Here is a 21,714-nt window from a genome sequence, read left to right as displayed (position 1 = left end):
CTTTTAAAAGGCGATTTTTACCCACGTAAATTCGTCGTCTTCTGCAATGGATACGACTGTGCTCCTAGCGGCATTGATGTCAATTATCTTTCTCCGGGGCACATCGCAAAGGAAGGCGTGGCCTACACCCACCTACGCTACAGTGAAGGTCACATGCTAGCAGAGAGGGAAGGGGAGAGTCCAATGGATTTGAGTGCTGATTCGGAGCTAGTTCCTTCGCGTTGCGTTCGATCACGCATGTTGTACTGTAGTGTTGTGGTGGCTTTCATTCGCTATGTTTGAGTGACTTTGGCAGGGTTGATGTTCGAACACAAATTGATGAAGGACATAGGCTGTCAATTACAAGATGCAATGAATTTGTCCGGAAAAATAGGCATATATTAAATAGAATTATAGATTGCTTAAAATTCTGTGGTCGACATGAACTTGCTCTACAAGGACATAATGAAAGAGAACAATCTTTAAACAGAGGCATCTTCCCAGATTTATTATCCCTTCATAGAAGAGGGAGAACTAAAGAGGGAACTTTGTGTTCTTTATTGTAGTGAAGAGTTGAAAAACATAAACTCTATCAGTAGATTGCATTCATTTTTTATTTAAAATTATTTAGAGGGTACCTTTTCAGAAACAGTAAAAATGACAAACATGGTTTTAATAACTCCAGTGGCAACAGCTGAATCTGAACGATGTTTCAGCAAATTGAAGCGTATTAAAACCTGCTTAAGAAATGCAATGTGACAAGACAGACCAAATGCCTTGGCACTTGCTTACAATAGAGAAAGAATACATATCAAACATAGATGGCTTCAACGAAAAAGTAATAACAAAATTTGCTGAGCAGAAGAACAGGAGCCAAGGTTTGTAGAAAGGTATGTTTCACAAAAATACCTGTTTCTTTTGTAATCATGTGAATTGTCATTATATTTTAAATTCTTTAAAAAAATAAGTCCAGTTTTGTAGTTTAGAAGAAGATAAATACCCGTTTATTTTTGTAATTCATGTAATTTGTCATTACATTTTAAATTCTTTCAAAAAAGTAAGTCCAGTTTTGTAGTCTAGAAGAAAAAAATACCTATTTATTGTAATTCATGTGAATTGTCATTATATTTTAAATTCTTTAAAAAATAAGCCCCGGCCAAATTTGAGGCCATGAGACGCCACTGAGTATGCCTTCTCTTATCAATGAGAATATGATCTATCTGATTATGAGTTTTACCATCTGGAGAAGACCAGGTATATTTATGGATATCTTTATGTTTAAAAGTGGTACTTTTCACAATTAAATTCTTTGAGGTTGCAAAAGTAATCAATCTTATACCATTATCTAATTCATGAAGACTTTCTTTACCAATCGTGGGTTTAAATGTCTCTTCTTTGCCAATCTGTGCATTACAGTCACCTAACAGAATTTTCATATCATACTGAGAAAATTTATCAAAGACCTGTTCTAACTCTGTATAAAAATCATCTTTAGTATTATCATCTTTATCTTCTGTTGGTGCATGTATGTTTATTAAAATAATTTTACACCACCTACCCTGTAAAACTGCATATGATATCATATCATTAATAAATTCTACTGTTTTAAGAGCCGAGATAATTCTATTATTTATGAAAAAGCCTGTTCCAAAATTATGATTTTCAGTACCACCATAGAAAAAAGTATAATTTTTAGTTTTACAATTCCCTTCTCCTGGCCACCTAACTTCCTGGACAGGTACTACATCTAATTTATACTTAACTATCTCATTAACTGTACACTGAAATGCCCCAGGCCGATAAAGGCTCAGAACATTCCAGGTGCCTAATTTAATATCCTTATTCCTAATGTAGATCTTATCCTTAGTCCAGGGACCTCCCAAAGTAGTCCCCACCCGGAGATCTGAACGAGGGACTATTTTACCTCCGGAATATTTTACCTTGGGAACATCCATGGCCTTATATTGCTGTTTCTTGACATTTTTTTTTACAGTGCAGAGTTGTCAGCTCTATGCCTAACCCCCAATATGAATGGAGGAACTACTACACAAGACAAACACAAACACATTAGACAGCACAATTACTACATAAGACGAACACAAACACATTAGATAGCACAACTACTACACAAGACACACACAAACACATCACAACTACTGGATACAGGTTCTATATATTTAAATTTACGTTAATTAAAATAGAAAATTTAAAAATTTTTAGATTTTGATTTTACAGTTGCTTGACAAGGTAATTATCCCCTATAACAATAAGGTTTCGCAAAGGTTATCTGTTGTCTCTTGGTATTTTGTAGCTAATCCCTTTCAGTCCCGAATTAAGGATTATCATTCAAAAATTATTTTTATGTATAAATGGTGTATTTGCAACATATGGATATGAAAAATCATGTTAATTGAATATTTTTATTGTTACCATGGTAACAGCATGATATGTACAATTGTACACAAAATGACAAGAGGATAAAGATAATGCACACCTTAAGTTCTCATGGGAATGTTGTTTTCTTTATAACGTAATAAATGTAATGTATATATTTTTTTTAAAAAAATTACCATCATTTATCAATTCTGTTTCTATTTTCTTAACATTAATTTATATTTTCGCATATGAGCTCTCTGTGGGCTCTAAATCTCACAATAAATCCTAAATTTAATAATTACATACTATGTTAGACTACAGTGTTTTCAATTGCAACCTGTATAAGCTTCATTATTATTTATATACTTAGCTATTGAAATCTACAATTATTGCAATAAAGTGTAAAACATTTAATTACAGTTATTTTGAAGTAGGTTTTCAACTGACAATTACAAATATTTCTGCTGACCCCAGTGTCGAAGTGGTTAGCACATCGCACTACGATGCCAGGGGTCCCTGGTTTGAATCCCGGCCTGGGCATGGATGTTTGTGAGTGTTCATTCATCAATTTCATCATGTCATCACTTAGCACAATTAGCCCAAAGTGGCATAAATGCGAAGTAAAATAAAGCAAATCAATCAATTACAAATATTTCTCATATTTACATATTTTTTTTGGTAAACTACATATATTTTACTTACTGCGATTCTCAATTAACTATAATAACAATGTGACACATTTACAACAATATAACCAAGAAAGTGATTACGAACAATAAAATTGTTCATAATGAATGAAACGAGCTACTTGAAGCAAGTACTTAAACTTGAGACTTGCAATGCAGTACAGGCTGAGTATGCTGCATTCACTAGCTCTGAGTAGAAATGTGTACATTTGTAGAAACGTAAAGTTATTCTAACAATATCCTCAGACTTTCATTATGCACACAACATGGAAAGGAACCAGTATACCAGGTGGGCTGAAAAGTTCGTACGCTAACATAGTAAAAAATATTTTTTTTGACAAAATTCGATTTTATTATTCAATATAGTTGCCTTCGAGGGCGATACAATGATTATAGCGGTAATACAATTTTTCGATGCCATTTTTATAGTACGATTTCTCTTTAGCCTCAAAATAGGCCTCAGTTTCGGCGATTACCTCTTCATCAGTGCATTCTTTTAAGGTCTGCAAACAGGAAAAAGTCACTGGGGGCCAGATCTGGAGAATATGGTGGATGGGGAAGCAATTCGTAGTCTAATTCATATAATTTTGCCATCGTTTTCATTGATTTGTGACACGGTGCATTGTCTTGATGAAACAGCACTTTTTTCTTCTTCAAATGGGGCCGTTTTTTCGTGATTTCATCCTATAAACGCTCCAACAATGCTATGTAAAGTATCAGCTATCTCGATCAACTTCACTTTACGATCATTTAAAATTATTTTGTGGACTTTTTTGATGTTTTCGTCGGTAACAGCCTCTTTGGGGCGTCCACTGCATGCATCGTCTTCGATGCTCATTTTGCCTCGTTTAAATTTAGCAAACCACTTCTCAACAGTTGATTTTCCTGGTGCAGAGTCCGAATAATGTTTATCAAGCCAAGCCTTGACTTCAACAGTATTTTTTTTCGCCAAAAAGCAATGCTTTATTAAACACACGAAATTCTTTTTTATCCATTTTTTCACAATAACAAAAGCTGCTTCACTCACAATGCTATATCTCACGAACTAATTATCCGGCAGCTGTGAAATTTATACACGTATCTTTTGAAGGTTAGTACTAAGTAAAAATCACATGGATTTAATTCTAGTAACGCCATCTATGAGTCAGCCTACGAACTTTTTAGCCCACCTGGTATGTAAAGATTTCAAATTAAAATCCATAAACATAAGATGCACTAATCTGCACTTGTTGACAGGTGCGTGTCTATGCTGCTCTGGCTGGCTTGCAAAAATCCAGTGAATAGTGCTTGAGTCTTGTAAATTCTTCATCTCTGTTTCTTTGCAAAGAGCTGGAAAAGGGAAGAAGAACCACACATTTCTTGGGTCAGTTTGACGTTTCTGCGGTGAGCAGACCAAAGAATTTCACTCCTCCAGCGGTTTGAAGGGAAGTCCATCTCTGTGTACTGCTGTTGCCAACTTAGTATTTTGGAGCAAGATTTGTCCAAATCATGAACTTCACCAAGTAACTATTTTTTCGTCTATTACCTAACTGGTCTCAATTGTAGTAAAATTCAGCCTTGGCTTTCTAGTCTACCTCTAGCTGTTTCACCGAAATGGTATCCCCATTTTATGCAGGATTTAGCTCTTTTCTGCCAATCCAATGTGACAACACTGGCCTGTGTCCGGCATGCCTGACCGGTAACTGGGTCCCTGAACAGGAATATGAATAACCCCATAGCACACTTGCCCCAAAGTCTTTAACTGCCTTTCCCTTGCATTGGCGCTCTTTCCTCTTATTATCTCTTGAGGGTAGTGGCATGGCCTCCCTCTTCACTTTTGTTGTCTGCAGAAAAAATGTCCTCTGCAATATACACTCGACTGCAACATTGTTGGTTAACGTATTTAACAATGTTGTTTTTTTATTGAAATAATTTAATTCTTTTACATTTTCCTGTTACCTGTGATAACATCGGTTACATGCACGCCATGCCTCTGGGCAGCACTTATTTGAGAAGAATAATGTCTACAAAAATAAACAATGGTACTGGATGGAGCATATATTCTGCAAACATTACTTTACACGGTAAGAAAGTTAATGTGTACAATTGTACACAAGGGGCCTGAAAGGGTTAATTATATAATTATGTTAACTTGTTGCAACCTACGTGAATTGCCATACAAGAAAGATTACCCCTATACAAATCAGAGCCAAGTACGGAGTGCACCAAGCCTCAGAACAGACATAAAGCATGGGTGGGCCAGGCAAGAAACCTTGTAAACGTTTTAATCTCACTTAAGAACTCTCTTCAATATTACTAAGTAAGAATATTTACTGTAGTTAAATTAATCACTGCTACCTGGAATTGTTAGACTATATCTCTTTTGTTTCAAAACATATAATATATTTCATCCAATTATGATAAGTAAAAAAAAAATAATAATAATTACAATTCACAGTTGACATGGAGATAGCAAAATCAGCAGATTTCAAATTTTAATGATATCATTGATCACAACTAAAACCTGATGGTTTATTAACTTGACACACTTACTTGTTGCTCTTGTGCTAGCTGGGATTATAAGAGGAAGGTTCACATTCCAGCCGCCAGATGTCACTAGGTACACTTTCACTTCGTAATCTGTGTGAGGAGTAAGTCCAGTGAAAGTTGCTGAAGTATCTTTTGTACTTGCACTAACAAGAGGAACATGATTGCCAAATGGGAATGCTTCGTACCTATAGCCATATAGGAAGCCATTCAAATCTGAACAATTCTCTGGAGGACCCCAATAAACGGTGAAACTTGAATTTGTTCTTTCAGTATGCTTTTCGCTTATGGAAGGTTGGACGTCAGGAACTATAAAAACAAAGTAATTATATGCACAATACAAAATGAAGCAAATATACAATGGAAAGTAAAAAATAAGTTGATAAAGTAATTCCATGCCAGTCATTTGCAACATGGTGAATGTTGTTCGAGAATGGGCTCATGGATATTGAGGACAATTATCAGCAAGGAAAACCATCAACTGAGACAATGAGGAACAATGTTGAATGTGTTGATGAAATGATTCATAATCCAGAAATTGCACCCTGCAATTTTCATATTTTTGGGTCTATGAAAGAAAAACTTCCAAAGTAGAGATATCATACTGATCAGGAAACTAAAATTGCAATGCAAGAATGTATTAAATGTTGGACGGGAATTATTCCAACAAGTTATAGAAAAATCCATGTCAAGCTATGACAAATATTTGAACAGACCTGGTGATTATGTAGAAAAGTAGTTTTGGTAGTGTACAGTGTGTTATTTTAACATGGTAAGGAGTAGCCAGAAACCCATTTTGAAGGCAAACTCACCAAGTTTTATTGAAAGCAGTTACAGTTCAGTATAGCTCCACATGAGTTCCGTTTGTTGTACAGAGGGCAAATGAATATCCTTTCGGCTTGTCATCTGGCTTAATCTCACGCAACAACTGCACCTTTTATGTGTGAAAACATAACCTTTTATGCACAACTTCATAAACTGTGTACTTTCATATAAATATAAGAACTGTCCTCCATATTCCATATGCTATTTCTTTCATTCTAGTGCAACTAACATTTTGACTGACCCTCATATTTAATATAAAGAAGTTCTAGGATGAAAGAAGTGGCTTCCATACGTGGTTCTCCACTGGTAAATAAACATATATACATATACACACACATATGTACAAAAAATAAGAATTGCTGCAATAAACCAGGTCAAATTTTTAGTATATGCCACTGTATTCAAGAGTTTATAAATTCCAAACCTTGTTTCTTAAGAAACAAATAAATAAGCAAAACAGACATTTGCCATCTCTTACATTCTGAGAACTATTGATGCCATTCCTATAGCACTTGCATTACAAAAATAGACTGTACAATGAGAATATACATTGTCATAGACCTCCAAACAAATCCAGTTGTGTTGACTTGGGATCATTGAGGCAACATTAAAAATTCTGCCAAGTACGCAATTTTATGTCTCCAATTGCATGAATTATTTCTTGCTGGCTACACTCGGTATTATATTTTGCCAGCTGACATATGCATCTCTACTTTTTCATTTTGGAAACATGAATTAATATGCTGGCTACATATCCATTAATTTGCTTTTGTGTCATTGCTATTCACTATGAGATATATAACTTCAAAATAAAAATTGAAACTATTATGTTTCTCCTAAGTACTAACTGATTGGAGAGAGAAAAATGGAAGAATGGAAGGTTGGACACAATTTGTCTGATAATTGAAATAAGTTATAACAAATATCTTAAATATAAAAAAAAAACAATCACTTTTAAAATATTATCATTATGCTAACAAAACAAAGTGTGACTTACTTGTAGACTCAACTAATTCTAGTATTCTGCTAAATTGTCCCAATGTCCCTGTGAAAGCTGCCACCTTTATTTCATACTGAGCAAGTGGATAGAGTCCATACAAAGTGACAGAGTTAGTTCCAACATTTACATCCCCTGCTGATGATCTGCAAATATGCCTCTTACATGCTAGTAATTGGAGACACTAGAAAGAAGTGGAAGAAAATATGAATAAAACAGTTCATGTAATTTTGCTTTAATGATCATTACATTCTCAAATGAAGTATGTTAAAATATCTTTCAAATTTGGAAAATTTTCCTGCTGGATATGCCATTAAGAGTATTTACAGCTTACCACTACAGCCCTAATAATCAATAATGTATGCTTAACAAATAATGGATGCCCTAATAATCAATAATGTATGCTTAACAAATAATGGGTAATACTCTTCAACTTGTGTTTTCTTCTACACATGTAATAAAACTAAATTAAGACTTTAACATAACACTTGCTAACTTACTAACAATCAGCATATTGCACTGTGACTCCAAGGGTCCCAGGTTCGAATCCTGCTTGGGCTTGGTTGTTTGTGAATGTCCATTCATCAATTTCATCATTTCCTCACTCATCCCTATCTTCGCAAATTAGCAAAGAGGCACAAAACGTGATGTAAAATAAACTAAATCAATCAATCAATCATTTGCTAACAAATAGCAAATGTGAAAGTTCTTAATTTTCCAGCTTCCACTCAAAGAGACAAGACATCATTTAAAAAAATCTTCAAGAGAGTAACAAAAAAGTGCACTTGACCTTCATCTTACAGATGTTGTCGCCCTGCTGTTGATTTGGTGTTTTAAGTCCACTTTATGCACAGTAAGGCTAATCGGGACTGGACCTACAGTTTAAAGTGGGATCCGAACCACTATGTGCCTCCACCGGGTATCGAACCTGGGACCCCTTGATTACAAGGCAATGATGCTACCACTGCGCCATCGGGAAGGCCTTGCCTTGTAATCAAGGGGTCCCGGGTTCGATTCCTAGTTGAGGCACATAGTGGTTCGGATCCCACTTACAACTGTAGGCCCAGTCCTGATTAGCCTTACTGTGCATAAAGTGGACTTAAAAATTCCAAATCAATGAATCAATCAATTCAGCTGCTTGCAGAGAGAGAGAGAGAAAAAAAGATATACGGAGAAAGATAAATTGTTGGAAAGTTCATTATTGCAAAAATTGAACATAGCACTTTTTATTATGTCAATGCTTTTGAAACAGTAACATTATTTTTTTTTTAAAGCAACTTCTAGTGGAATGAATTATATATGAGAAAACCATAAAGGAATGCATATTAATTGGCAAGGTCACAGAGAATTTGTGGGAAAGTAATCAGAATTCAATTACTAATTACTAAATTTCAACAATAAATAAATGATATCTTATTATTGCACACAAAAACATATTTTCAAAACAATGAATTTAATAAATGTACTTTGACACACATTTGAGAAAGCATTCAATGGAAGTTGGATATGGAATGCAAAAATTCCATATTCATTATAAGATCGACACTTAGATGGTGATAGCCAATTTAGTTTTGATCATAAGGGGGAAACAGGAGGGTAATTGTATTGTTTAAAATGGTAGAATAAATCAGATGGAGGTGTATAGGCAACTCAATTTTTGCTTGGGAGAGGCATTATCCTACTCCCCATAACTTTGAATACTGATTAAGGTGAAGTACGTTCACAGCAATACTTAGAATGGTGTGGTTATATATTTAATGAATATCTCACAATGTTCTAATACTATTATATAGCAAGAGATTCAGAAAAGATTTAAAGACTGAATACAAATATTCCCAAAACCTTGAACTATTGTTACATGGTATCTGATAGTCATGATCATAAAGAAGGAAAACATAACATGCAACTTTAAAATTGAGATTAACAAAGGTATTCCATTTTCTATCTTATAATAATTCTACAAACCTGGTATGATACTTGATAGTATTTTATTTCACCGCCAAGATTTGCTGGAGGATCCCAGTGGATTTGAAAGTCCTTCCATGATTTTTTAAGCACACTTAGGTTCGTTACACTGGAAGATGCTTGGAAAGAAAATTAACAACAATCAGTGGTGTATTCAGCATGTTACCTCATTTACCACTGTTAAACCAACTTTTTTTCATATATTTTTATTCATTTAGCTTTAATATACATATATGGGTAATTGTTCATTATGTAATATCCAAGCAAGTATTAAAACAAGCTTGTACGTAAACCAGAATTTAATTAAACTATTTTAAAAACTTAAAGACTGGTTTTAAACACCACTGATCGTTTTCCATCACATCCTTCTGATCTTCAAGTTTTCTCTTTAATTGCGCATGAAGAGGGCAAGCGAGCCAAAGAGAAAGTGGCTGAGTGGCTATTTAAAACAATTCAACCACAGACCTGCCATTTCTCCTAGAATGGTCCGGTAACTAAAATAGCCACAAAGACCTAAGCTGAGGACTATGATATGGACAATAGTTTACTCAAATACTCTAGAAGTTAAGAATTAACATCCTCGGTACAGTTTTCAATGCTGTGAGGCTGGTCTTGTCTTGTCAGAGAAGACAAAATCAACTTTTACAGTGCAATGTAGTTTTCGAACCAAGTTATGTTCAAGATTATGCTCACATGTCTCCTTTACCAAGAGATTTACCAAAGAACCATGGATACAGCTGCTGCCATTGATGTTGATATGATAGAATGTGTGTGTCAGGAACTAGGATTGACGAATGAAGAGCCACCGAGGGAAGACATATGTAAGGCAGGTTAAAAATTTCGATATTTACGCTTTTCACTGACTTGCTCTCACTTGCATGGTTGAATTGGCCCCTGAGCTACCGACTTCTGAAATCCCATAGTGACTTATGAAGCATGCTGTATTTTAAAATTACTTTGAACTTTATTAATATATGACATTTTATTGACATTAATGAAATTAACAAATACTATAATGAAAGGTAGCACATTCTTCTTGTCAACTTCCATGATTGGAAGTGTTCTGAAATAAAATAGCAGACAATAAGGTAATAACATAATTAAAATAAGCTGCTCAGAAAAGGTTAATTTCTTAATTGTAGTGTATAATAAATAAAAAGTTATTACCTCCAGGCCCTGTTGTCACCATGAATGTATCTGACAATTTACTATATCCTGTAACTGTCACTGCCTTCACTTTAACTTGATATTGTACATTGGGGATTTTGTTAGTAAAAGTGGCCACTGTTGATTGTTGTTTTGTGTACAAACTCCAATTCAAATCTTCCTTGATGTAAACCTCATAGTGTTGAAGTGGGCACATTTTAGAATTAGTGTTAACAGGCTGTGGAGAATAAAAATATGAAATTATGAATATAGACAGTTTTCCTTAAATATTTAAAGACAGAAGCAAAACTAAATTAGAATTTTCAACCTTGCAGTAAATTGCACCAAAATTATTCAGAAAAAAAATTATTAAAAATTGAAAAACTAATACATTTACTTTGCAGTGTGTTCAATATTCACAGCCATGTAAAGCGAATCATGCAATTGGGTACAATTATTTGGCAATATAAAATAAATAATAAAATAACGGATTCTAAATAAGTTCTGTTTATGTCATTGTACAATATAATGTATGTATGGGTACTGTTGCTATATTAACTAATAATTCTTACTTAATATCTAATATATAAAGCAGAGTATTAAACTATTGATGTGATTTCCTAGTTTCATTTATTTCGAAAATATGGCATGATCTAAAATTATCTCTGCAGCTTTTACCCTTCAAAAACTACATGAAATAGCAAAGCAAAGCTCAGTGTCTTGCACATGTAAGAGCAATGCATAACGTTTATTTGTATTCAAATTGGATGGAGTTGTCCTATTACCTGACCTATACGTTAACTGGATCTTAAGGTTTAGCTATTTCTCTGTCAGGCTATGTTAAGGATATTATACAGAGTGGTCACAAAGTGGGCCCCTTGTTTTCGACACTACATGGTTATGGTTGAATGTTTGATATGGACAAACGCCTGATGGTTTAAGAGCAAAGACAATATGTACGGAGCCCATAATTTTTAGCGTGCAGCTGAATTTTGCGCCATGTTGTGGCATTTGTTTTGCAGAGATAATCCTGGGTCACGTTTGTGAAAGCATCCTTCACAGCAGCTCTTAACTCTCACATTGTGTGATACCCATTATTTCGGACTCTGTCATTGATGAACCACCAGAGGTAAGTTTGGGATTTCTTGGAGGCCAGGCTAAGGGAGCTGGGTAATCTTCAAAACCTCTTCCAGTCAACTGCCTGGGAAAGGTCTTATTCAGGTAATGGCACATTTGAAATGCAAACTGTGCCTGTACATGGTGCAGAATTCGGTGGTGCAAAGAAAATGATGGTCTCCATACCGATGTTCTGGACTCTTAAACATCAGGTATGTGTCCATATCAAGCATTCAATCACAATCATCATAGTGTCGAAATGTCGAAAATGAAGGGGGGTATGCCCGCTTTGTGACCACTCTGTATACTACACACAGGTTAGGGATTTGGAAGTTGAAGCACAGTTGCTAACATCATGGCAATCTCAGAGGGCATGCTGTGGGGAATACAGCAGGAAGTTGAATACTATCTTGACATTACTCATGTGTAGCTCTACTTGTTTCACATCAAACTTTGGAACTTGTTGTTGATTTCATTTCTTAAAGGTGCACATTACCATAGCTTGCAAATTATTAATTAAGACTACAAGTTTTATTTACATGTGATTTTGAAAAGGTTCCTTTCTAAAACTGAACACCAGTGCTGAAGGTGGTGGGCAGTGATGTGATTTCTAAAACAAGCAAGCTGTTCATCATGAGGCAGTCTTCAAAAAATGTATCAACTATTCACATGATTGCTAATGTGATCTTATTGGTTAACCCTGAAGAACCTGGCAAAAACAGTTTCGTAAAGGAACCTTTTGAACCATACATAAGTAAAATTTGTATTTTTATTTAATAATTTGCTGGCAAAAGTGACAAAAATAAAGATCCTTGTTATTTTTTAACTTCTCTGTTCTACTGAGGGGAAAAATCTGTAAAGATAATTTTGGGACATATATTATACTCATACCTGCCACTTGATTTCAAAGCTTGATCCTGTCACATTCATAGTTTTGTATTCATTGGTGGGAACTGTGAAAAGATAAAATAATGGACTCATGTTGAAAGGTGCAGTCAAAAAACAAACAAAGTTCACTTTTTAACTTTTTACAGGAATGAAATTTGAAGTATGAAAATGCTACAGAATGAAGCAGAAATATATATATTTTTGGATGCTGATTTGTGCGGGATCATGAGTGGTTTTCCTAAAATTGGGCATGTGAGGTTGTAGTACACCACCTCTGCAATAGCGTGGTATCATAATCTCAATTTTCATCAAAAGTGGACTTTGATTGTTTTTCCTCTGTAACCTTCATTAGCCCATACTTATATACTTGGTGGATAAATATGAGCTTTTTACCAATGCTTACAGACTACTTATAAATGATTTAGTGCTAGTGACCCTCAAGAAAGAAATTATTATCTGTTATAAATAACAAATATTTCATGAATGACTAATGGGTCATACTAATACTTGATTACAGAATGTAATTGACTGATCATCATGGCTATGAGGGCCTCCCCGATGGTGCAGTGGTAGCGTCGTCGCCTTGTAATCAAGGGGTCCTGGGTTCGATACCCGGTGGAGGCACAAGTGGTTCGGATCCCACTTTAAACTGTAGGTCCAGTCCCGATTAGCCTTACTGTGCATAAAGTGGACTTAAAACAACAAATTAATCCAATCAATCCAATCATGGCTATGAACAGTGCTTATTTTTTATAAAAGAACTGCACACTTAAAAACGTATTTTGTTTAAACAGTAGGCATGATTTGTGACTTTATATTAATAAGAAGCAGTTGTTCATAAATAATTTATCAGATCGGTAAATAATGCAATTCTATCTATAAAGAAACATACTGACATTAACATACTATATGGTACAAAGGGTAGTATTTTTATTTCCTCTTAATTGTATACATGGTTAAAATTCAACTATTAGTTTTTATAAATAAATTTATTAATCATATGAAATCATATGCAAATAATATTTACTTTTACTGGCCATATTTTTCATCAGGCCAGAAACTGGTTAATTTGATTAATTTCGATTTGGGAACTAATAAAGAATTCACAATTGTGCTTTATTATTATAAAATAATAATAATCTTCTTGCATCACATACCATCACATTCAGTATTTGCCGTCAATGAAGGTACATCTTCTTTCTCATAGCAGCTTCCGTCTTTGTCTATTAGAACAACTCTTACAATGTAGGTGTAGCCAGGAAGAAGTCCAGTGATATTTTTTTCAACAATTCCATGGGAGGTATCAGACACTGAATAAGGTTGAAGCTCCATCCAATTTTCGTCATGGAGTTTCTACGAGGAAAATCACTCAAATAGTGTTCATAAAATGCAACGAATTCTAGTGTTTTGTAAATTATATTGATAATAGGTTGATATCAAACATTTCTTTGAGACAGAAACATGTAAACATTATGAGATATTTACAAAAAAATTAACCTAATAATAACATATGTTAGTCAAACTCACTTACAAATCACAATATATTATAAAATATTTGAATGAACTAAAACTATATATTCACTTTAAAAAATTAACTAATGCCTATTGGTATATTTCCTTGTAGCAATTGAACAGTTTTATATTATATGACTCACCTTAAATTGAAGTTGGTAATAAATAGGTGTGCCTTTGCCCTTGTAGTCTAAAATGTTAAATATTAATGCAAGACTTGTATAGTCTGAGCCCATCAAATGAGGAGAAGAAGACAGAATGCTGTAAGCTAGAAATGAAGAATAGGTATTAAAGCAATGTTACTTTAAACACTTTTGAAAGTGTTTTGTACAATATTCCTACCAGGCACGGATCGACAGGTGGGGAGGCGATCATCCCACCCCCCCACTGGCCTGATGATGGATTTTTGGGATATATAATAATGATTGATATTACTAATAATTTAAGTGCTGCATGTATGTTTTTTAAGGTACATTTCCCTCATTAACAAGGTAAACGTGATTTTCCACAACAGGAGCTTCGTTACTCCCTCTTGGTTTTGTTCCCTCTGCTACTGGCCAGAAGGAGGAGAAAAAACAACATTTCAGTCAACACCAAAAAGTCACAGTCTTCACTGGACATGCACGGTAATATGATACCGATGCCGGACTTGAGGGTGGGTCCAGCCGGCACCAGTCAACGTTCTCGCGTTCTTTTCCTGTCGAGTGAATTGGTAGCGTAGTTCAGTGCGATACATTTCCATGGTGAAAGTGTGGCGTAATGTAAAGAAAAAAAAATGCGTTTGTTATTATTCCGCAAGATGTAGCTTGCATGAGTGGCATTGGTGCTGTGACAGAGGTGTTTGTGTTTCTTACTTTCTTTGTGATTTGTGTTTTACTTTGAAGATATGAGTTTTGAGGATAGGAAAAAATTAGCAACGGCTAAAAGAAAACTCCAGTTGAGGACAATAGAGAGTTTATTCAAAAAAAGGCTACAGAAGGGAGCAATGAAAATGGAGAGGGAGTAAATTCAGTTAGCTCTCTCTGTTATAGTTTGGATGAGGATATGTTATGTGATAGTGCAGAATCTACTGATTTGACCAGATTGAGTGGCAATGCAATAATGCAAATTGCACGTAAAGTGAAACAGCTCAGAGAGTTCAAAATATTGATGTTTTTCATATTGGATTTTGATTGATTGATTTGGTGTTTTAAGTCCACTTTATGCACAGTAATGCTAATCGGGACTGGACCTACAATTTAAAGTGAGATCTGAAACATTATGTTTATTGATAGGAAAATTCCAGGGGGGACAGATAGATAATATTTGAAAAGAAGCTATTTTAATGTGCCATTGGGTTCCACTGGTTTGATATAAATATCCGTTCTCCTTGCAAAGGAAAGGTGACAAAGATGACCATCGATATGCTTCCAAAAAGCACCTGGAATCGTTCGAGTGGCTTGTTATTTCAGATCACCTTCAGGGCTACCTGTGTAATTTTTTTTCCATTTTCGTACCTCGTCAAGTCGGGGGGGGGGGGAGGGTTTAAACACAATGCGACACTCGGGAAATTAGTTACAAAACCTTTGAAGGATTTTTCAAATTTAACAGGGAAAAATGGTGATTTGGTCATTCACGAATCTAAAGATTATCACAAAAAGGCAGTGGAAGATGGGAAACAGTTTTGGAAAATGTGAAGTGATCCTAGTCTTGATGTAATAAATATTCGGCAAAACAAAAGCCTGGAACAAATAGCTGAAAACAGGGAAAGGTTACTTACTACCTATTGTGAAAACAGTCATACTGCTTGGATGTCAAAACGTTCCCTTCAGAGGTTCACAGGGATGATGTAAAACTCTCCAAATATGAAACTAAACGTGTACTTTGCAATGAAGGCAATTTCCGTGAATTTTTGCGATTTCGTATTGATCTTGTAGGTTCTGTATCTGCCTCGATGTCATCAGGTACAGTACCAATATTTTATTCTTGTTAAAATAATTTTAACTCTAAACGTATGTTTTGATATATTATAATTATTAGTAGCATGGAGGAAGTGTATTTGATATTTACATTTCAAGTTATGAAGTAGTTCTGTCTCACTGCATTGTAGTCCAAAAGGATATCGCATCTGCCAAGGTAACAATATTTCCTCAGGAAGATGCTTAATGCATCCTGTATGCTTCAGGTGCATGTAATGAGTGACAGTAATATTTGTCATTAGTTTATTTACAGATTTACGATGCATATTTTTATGTGTGTGTCGTGAAGTTGGAATTAATTACGATAATTATGAAAAAAAAAGTGACTAGAATTGGAATTCTCAAACCCTTGTTTCGAATGCTACCAATGAGACCTCAGGCTACAACTCAGCTTCTCTTTGAAGCAGCATTGTTTACATAACGATTGAAAACGTATGTCAGGATAGTTTCCTGGCTTGGTAAGGTACTGTAATCTACCTGGCAAAAATCGCCCCTCGCAACTACCAATCCTGGATCCACCACTGATTCCTACAGTGCAGATAATTGCTTCTTTAATAAACATTTCCTCTGGATATATTAGGTGAAATTTTACAAATTAACATGTCATTGAATTAGCCAAAAGTTACAGAAAATTATGTTAAATAACAATTAACATTCCATTCATTCTAAGGCCAGCCGCACACTGGATCTGAGTCATTTTTGTTGCAAACTGATTCAGGAATGTTTAACATGGGACTCTTATGGGCCACTGCACACCGGATGAAACATTTCACACGAGTCACCTTAGTTGCATTGTGACGGTTTGAGACAAAACAGTGTATTGGTGGAATTTGGTCTCGCAGGAGCATAATGCAACAAAATGCTCTGTGCACGTGTGAAACCTTTTTCCTTAGTTCACCACCTACATGTGACTCATCACCAGTGGTCAAAAGTAGCACGCTACAGCTACATTTTTTCTCAGCATTTTGAGGTGAATTTTGAATGTGGCAACAGCGTAAAAAAAAATCGACAATAACCCTAAATTTTGCAGGAGGTTCATAAAGACAAAGTCAATTACATGGAAATACAGATTATCTAGATTGTAGATTATAGATATCTGGATGTTATTTAATTAGTATCTGAATAATTCAGATATCCAGATAAGTAACTGACATATATGAATATATTCCAGCTAACAGCTACTTTTTTTTAGCTGCATTGCTATTTTGGGGAGAAACATGCCTCATTTTCTACACCGCTGGAAAAAAGTGCCTCGTTTGCATCACCCCCGGAATAAATTCTGTGGATATCCATGGTGTAAGAGACACCAAAATGTCATTAATTGCTGTGTAAAACACAACTAGCAGTGCAAAAAGGAGCGATGGATTTTCCACTGCTCTGACAAAGGAATAGTGCCAGCAATAAATGGCTCAGTACGTTAACAGCATTGATCATTGTCAGTATTGTTACAAGAATGATAGAGTTTCTGGAATTACAATTATTTTTGAGATAATATATGCTCACAAATTTTAATAATTACAATACGTTTAGAACACTCGGGTTTACACGACAGTTTCCTTAATATATTGTATCATATTGTATAAAGTATGTACAAGTTATTGACTTTCCTGCAGAAACTACAATTTTCTTTAGTTAATATACATAGTTTTCAAATTTATGTATTTTTTCTACTTTTGCGTCACTTTTCTGTAACTTTTACTAATCATGACATCATCATCATCCTTTGCAGTTTCCTGGCTCTGGCTGGGTCGGCATAGAAGTCAAGCCTCTCCATTTTTTCCTGGTCTTTCACCACTCATCTTTTTCCATGGTGTTCCAATCTTGTCCTCTTCTCCTAACACTCTCTGCTATCTGCTCTTTCCACCAACACCTTGGTCTCCCCCTTGGCCTTATTCCCACTCCTTGTGCATAGTAAGCTCTTACTGGCAGTCTTTCTGCATCCATCCTCTTCATGTGCCCGAAGCATCTTATCTGTGCCTGATCTATCCTGGCCTGAAGCTTCACCACAACCACTGTCTGTCGGATCTCCTCATTCCTTATTCTATCCCTTCTAAGCCCCGCGACAGGTTAACTTTGCAGCAACTTTTCGCATATAATAGACCCAAACGTGCACACAGAATGTAGTCCTGCTGCAATACTGCCGATTTTCTCACTGTCTGTGATATAAACAGCTCGGCAGTTGAGGCAAGACTTGCATGGGAAATGCTGAGCGCCATTCTCACGTGGTTTATTACATAAAATCTGCTGCAAACTTAACATGTCGCGGGGATTAGTCTTCTCCCATAGACTCCTTAAAAATTACATCTCCACTGCCTGCATCTTCTTTTTGTCTCTCTACGCCACGTAATAATTGGCACATAGTATGTGTTATATATTACCTTCTTGCATTTCATAGGTACATCCCTGTTCCATATTAATCTTCGAATGCTTTGATATAGTCCACCACCCATTTGTCCTCTTCTGTTTACCTCCTCATCTATTCTTCAACTCTTCTCAATCATGACAATGAGGATGAATTGTTTATTTAATTATTCTCTTATCTATAGTCGCTTTCTGCCACTTTCGGCTAATTGCAAGAACGAGGAAGAATGAAGAATGATGAGCAGTGTGGGGAATGGAGGATCAGGAGGATCCCATCCTTCCAACTTGGCATCTTTCCTAGTTTATGTTTTGAGTCTATTTTATGCATACCTAAGCTGATCGAGACTGGATCCGCTCGGTATCGAACCTGGGGCCCTTTTGTAGTCAAAGGGCTCCAGGTACTTTTCATTCAAAATGCTGTCTTCATATCAGTCTATAAAATATGAAATATTTATTCTCAAGAAAAATATGTTGATGATAATATAAATACGTAATCCTACCAAATTTCATTTGCGTATAGTTGTAATCATTAATTTGGGTAACACCCTAATTGCAATATTCATATATCAAATTTGAATTGAAATGGCACTTGCATACGTATGTTATTCTCAAAAACTATAGTAAAAATAAGTAACTGAAGTTACACTGCTATCAAAATTATCGAGTGACAGGAATCATGAAAATAAATAGCAATCTATTTACCAGTAGTAGGGGATTTTTTAATATCCACATGGTTGTTTTTAAGTTTTTTTATGCAGAAGTAGCGCAAAAGTAGCAAAGTAGTGAGTAGCGGACAGGAGTAGCGTAGCGAACTACTTTCTGGTAAATGTAGCTGTAGCTCTAGCAAAGCTACATTTTGGAAGAGTAGCTGTGTCTGTAGCGAAGCTACTTTTAAAATGTAGCATTCTGATCACTGCTCATCACTGTATCGTTTAACACCATATAGGTTTGAGGGTGCAGTCAAGGTTAGAAATGAAGTTTGATCCAGAGAAACTAATGGTTCTTGTCCAAGCAAGGCCTCCATTGTAGGATTATTACTCAGTTGGTTCCACAATAAGGACAAAAGCATTCAGGCCAGTTTGATATTTATTGCTTGAATAACTATGGTTGGCAGTTCACGAATTAAACTTTTTTTTTTTTTGCAGGGGGTATATCTATTGCTGGATTCAGGTGTAAACAAGAAAACTGCTCTCTTTTGAGAGGAGATAAATTAACATTACGATGAAAGATAATTAGAAATACAATATCAAACAAAGCACGCAATTGATTAATCATTTCCTCATACAAAAAATGTGTTGTGTTTCCAAAGCTTCAATGGTTTTCACGTTTTCACATATATCTTAGTGATTTTGTTGTTGTTGTGCAACATATTTAGTTCCTGTACGAACAAATTACTAACATTAAATTATCATATTTACATGTGCAACATATTTAGTTACTGTATGAACAAATTACTAAAACTAAATTATCATATTTACATATAACATGCCAAATGGCGGGGGGATAGAAACATCCCTCGTAGTAATGAAAATTAACTTTCGTTGCCAGGAATAATTGTCTTCTATGGGGTTATCCCTGATCCCACCTTACCTCGTGCACACTGTCATGTTACACCCTTCCGAACTTAATTTCTGTTAGCAATTTGTAAAGCTGTGTTGACTTGAAACACTACCATGAGTGGAATTAAAGTAATACACATCTCTTTTGACTTCTCGTTATCATATGAAGAACACAAAAAGCCTCGTCTTGCCTCATCATGTTGACTTCTGTATCATCGTGTTGCATTGTATTGCATCGTGACTCATTGTGTTTTATCTTGTTGCATTGTTTCATATTGGATCCAGTGTGCGGCTGGATGAAAAGATGCTTTCTGACTGCAATACTATTTTATACTTTAATATTAATAATTAATTAAAATATAAAAAAAAAATTTAATCTACCATTAACCTGGTTGGTGACCTAAGAACATTTGTCCAAATCACATCACTGCAGTTCGAGATAAGGAAGATGCAAGCCAGACTGGAAATTGGAGACAACACGGGCTACAAAATGAACATTGAATATTGGAACACTCACAGAAAGGACTGAAGAAATTGTGGATCTAATGGAGAGAAGAGGGATCGAACAACTTTGGAATGAGTGAAACGAAATGGAAAGGAAGAGGAGAATTGAAATTGAGGAAAGACTAAAAACTGTACTGGGCAGGGACTGAAGACGGCAGATGGAGTGGGGTTGGATTTGGAGTCAGAAGTGGAAAAAGTGAGGAAGTAGAAAGGGTAAATGACAGAATTATGAAACTAAAAATGAATGTAAGAGGGAAAGTAATAGAAATAATTCAAGTGTATACCCCACAAGCACGATGTACAAGGGAGGAGGAAGAAGAATTTGAAGAAGAACACATAGGAAAGGAATGGCAAATTGTGATGGGTGATTTTAATGCACAAGTGAGAAGAGACAGGAAAAAGTAAATGGAAGTACTTGGAGCAGATGGATGGGGACGGAGGAATGAGGAGGGAAGGAGGCTACTAGACTTTTGTAAGACAAACAGACTGCTAATAGGTAATAGCTGGTTTAGGAAGAAAGATGACAGCCATAAGCTTACAAGATACAGCTGGGATAATAAACAAAAGTCTGTAATAGATTATACAGTATATTGGTAAACAAGAAGGTAAAGAAGATAATGAACAACATTAAAGTAATACCCAGTTAGAAATTAGACAGTGATCACAGGCTACTAGTAGGAGATGTGAGGATGGAAAATAAAAGATAGAAGGGAGGAATAAGAGAGAAGGATAGGAGTGTGAAAATTGAAGGATAAGATGATAAAAGAGAAATATCAAGAAATATTGCGAAGAAAAGTGCCAAGAGTTGAACCCAAAGGAGTAGAAACAGATTAGAGAAGGTTTAAGACAGAATTAGTAGAGGCAGCCAAAAAGGTATGTGGAAGGACTAGCAAGAAAATGGTGGAATGGTGGAATGAAAGAACTATAAAGGTAGTGAAAACCAAAAATGATGCATTTAGAAAATGGTTTAAAGTTAAATCACAAAATGCACAAAAAGAATACGTGGAATAGAAGAAAGAGGCAAGAACAGTAGTAAAGGAGGAAAGAAGAATGTGAATGGAAGAATGGACAAAAGTACCAGAAGAAGATGTAGATGGGAACAAGAGAGAAATGTATGGATTAGTGAGAGAAAGAAGAAGAGAGAGAGGAGACAGCTGTAAGCTGAGGGATGAAAGAGGAAACGTTGTAGAAGAAGATGAAGAAATAAGGAGAATTTGGAGAAATCATTTTGAGAAATTGTTGAATGTGAAAAAAGAAAATGAACATGAAAAAGTGAAGGAAAAATAAACAGGAAAGAAAAAGTGAATTCCACATGG

The 21,714-nt window shown here is 35.3% G+C and overlaps 1 protein-coding gene across 1 annotated transcript in view; it reads right to left on the bottom strand.

Annotated features, from left to right (window-relative positions):
* LOC145979603 (tenascin-N-like) overlaps positions 1 to 21,714 on the bottom strand; it is a 121,273-nt gene that overhangs the window by 22,275 nt on the left and 77,284 nt on the right. The window contains exons 8-14 of the mRNA XM_083112569.1: positions 14,160 to 14,284; positions 13,662 to 13,857; positions 12,508 to 12,569; positions 10,522 to 10,738; positions 9,355 to 9,473; positions 7,390 to 7,573; positions 5,574 to 5,876 (exon numbers count right to left, since the gene is read on the bottom strand). Coding sequence (XP_082968695.1) covers positions 5,574 to 5,876; positions 7,390 to 7,573; positions 9,355 to 9,473; positions 10,522 to 10,738; positions 12,508 to 12,569; positions 13,662 to 13,857; positions 14,160 to 14,284 — 1,206 coding nt within the window. The remainder of the gene's footprint in view (positions 1 to 5,573; positions 5,877 to 7,389; positions 7,574 to 9,354; positions 9,474 to 10,521; positions 10,739 to 12,507; positions 12,570 to 13,661; positions 13,858 to 14,159; positions 14,285 to 21,714) is intronic.

The sequence above is a fragment of the Lepisma saccharinum genome, chromosome 26 (assembly GCF_977018435.1).
Source record: "Lepisma saccharinum chromosome 26, izLepSacc3.1, whole genome shotgun sequence".
In the NCBI taxonomy this organism is placed as follows: Eukaryota; Metazoa; Arthropoda; class Insecta; order Zygentoma; family Lepismatidae; genus Lepisma; species Lepisma saccharinum.
This window is presented reverse-complemented; position numbering and strand designations above follow the sequence as displayed.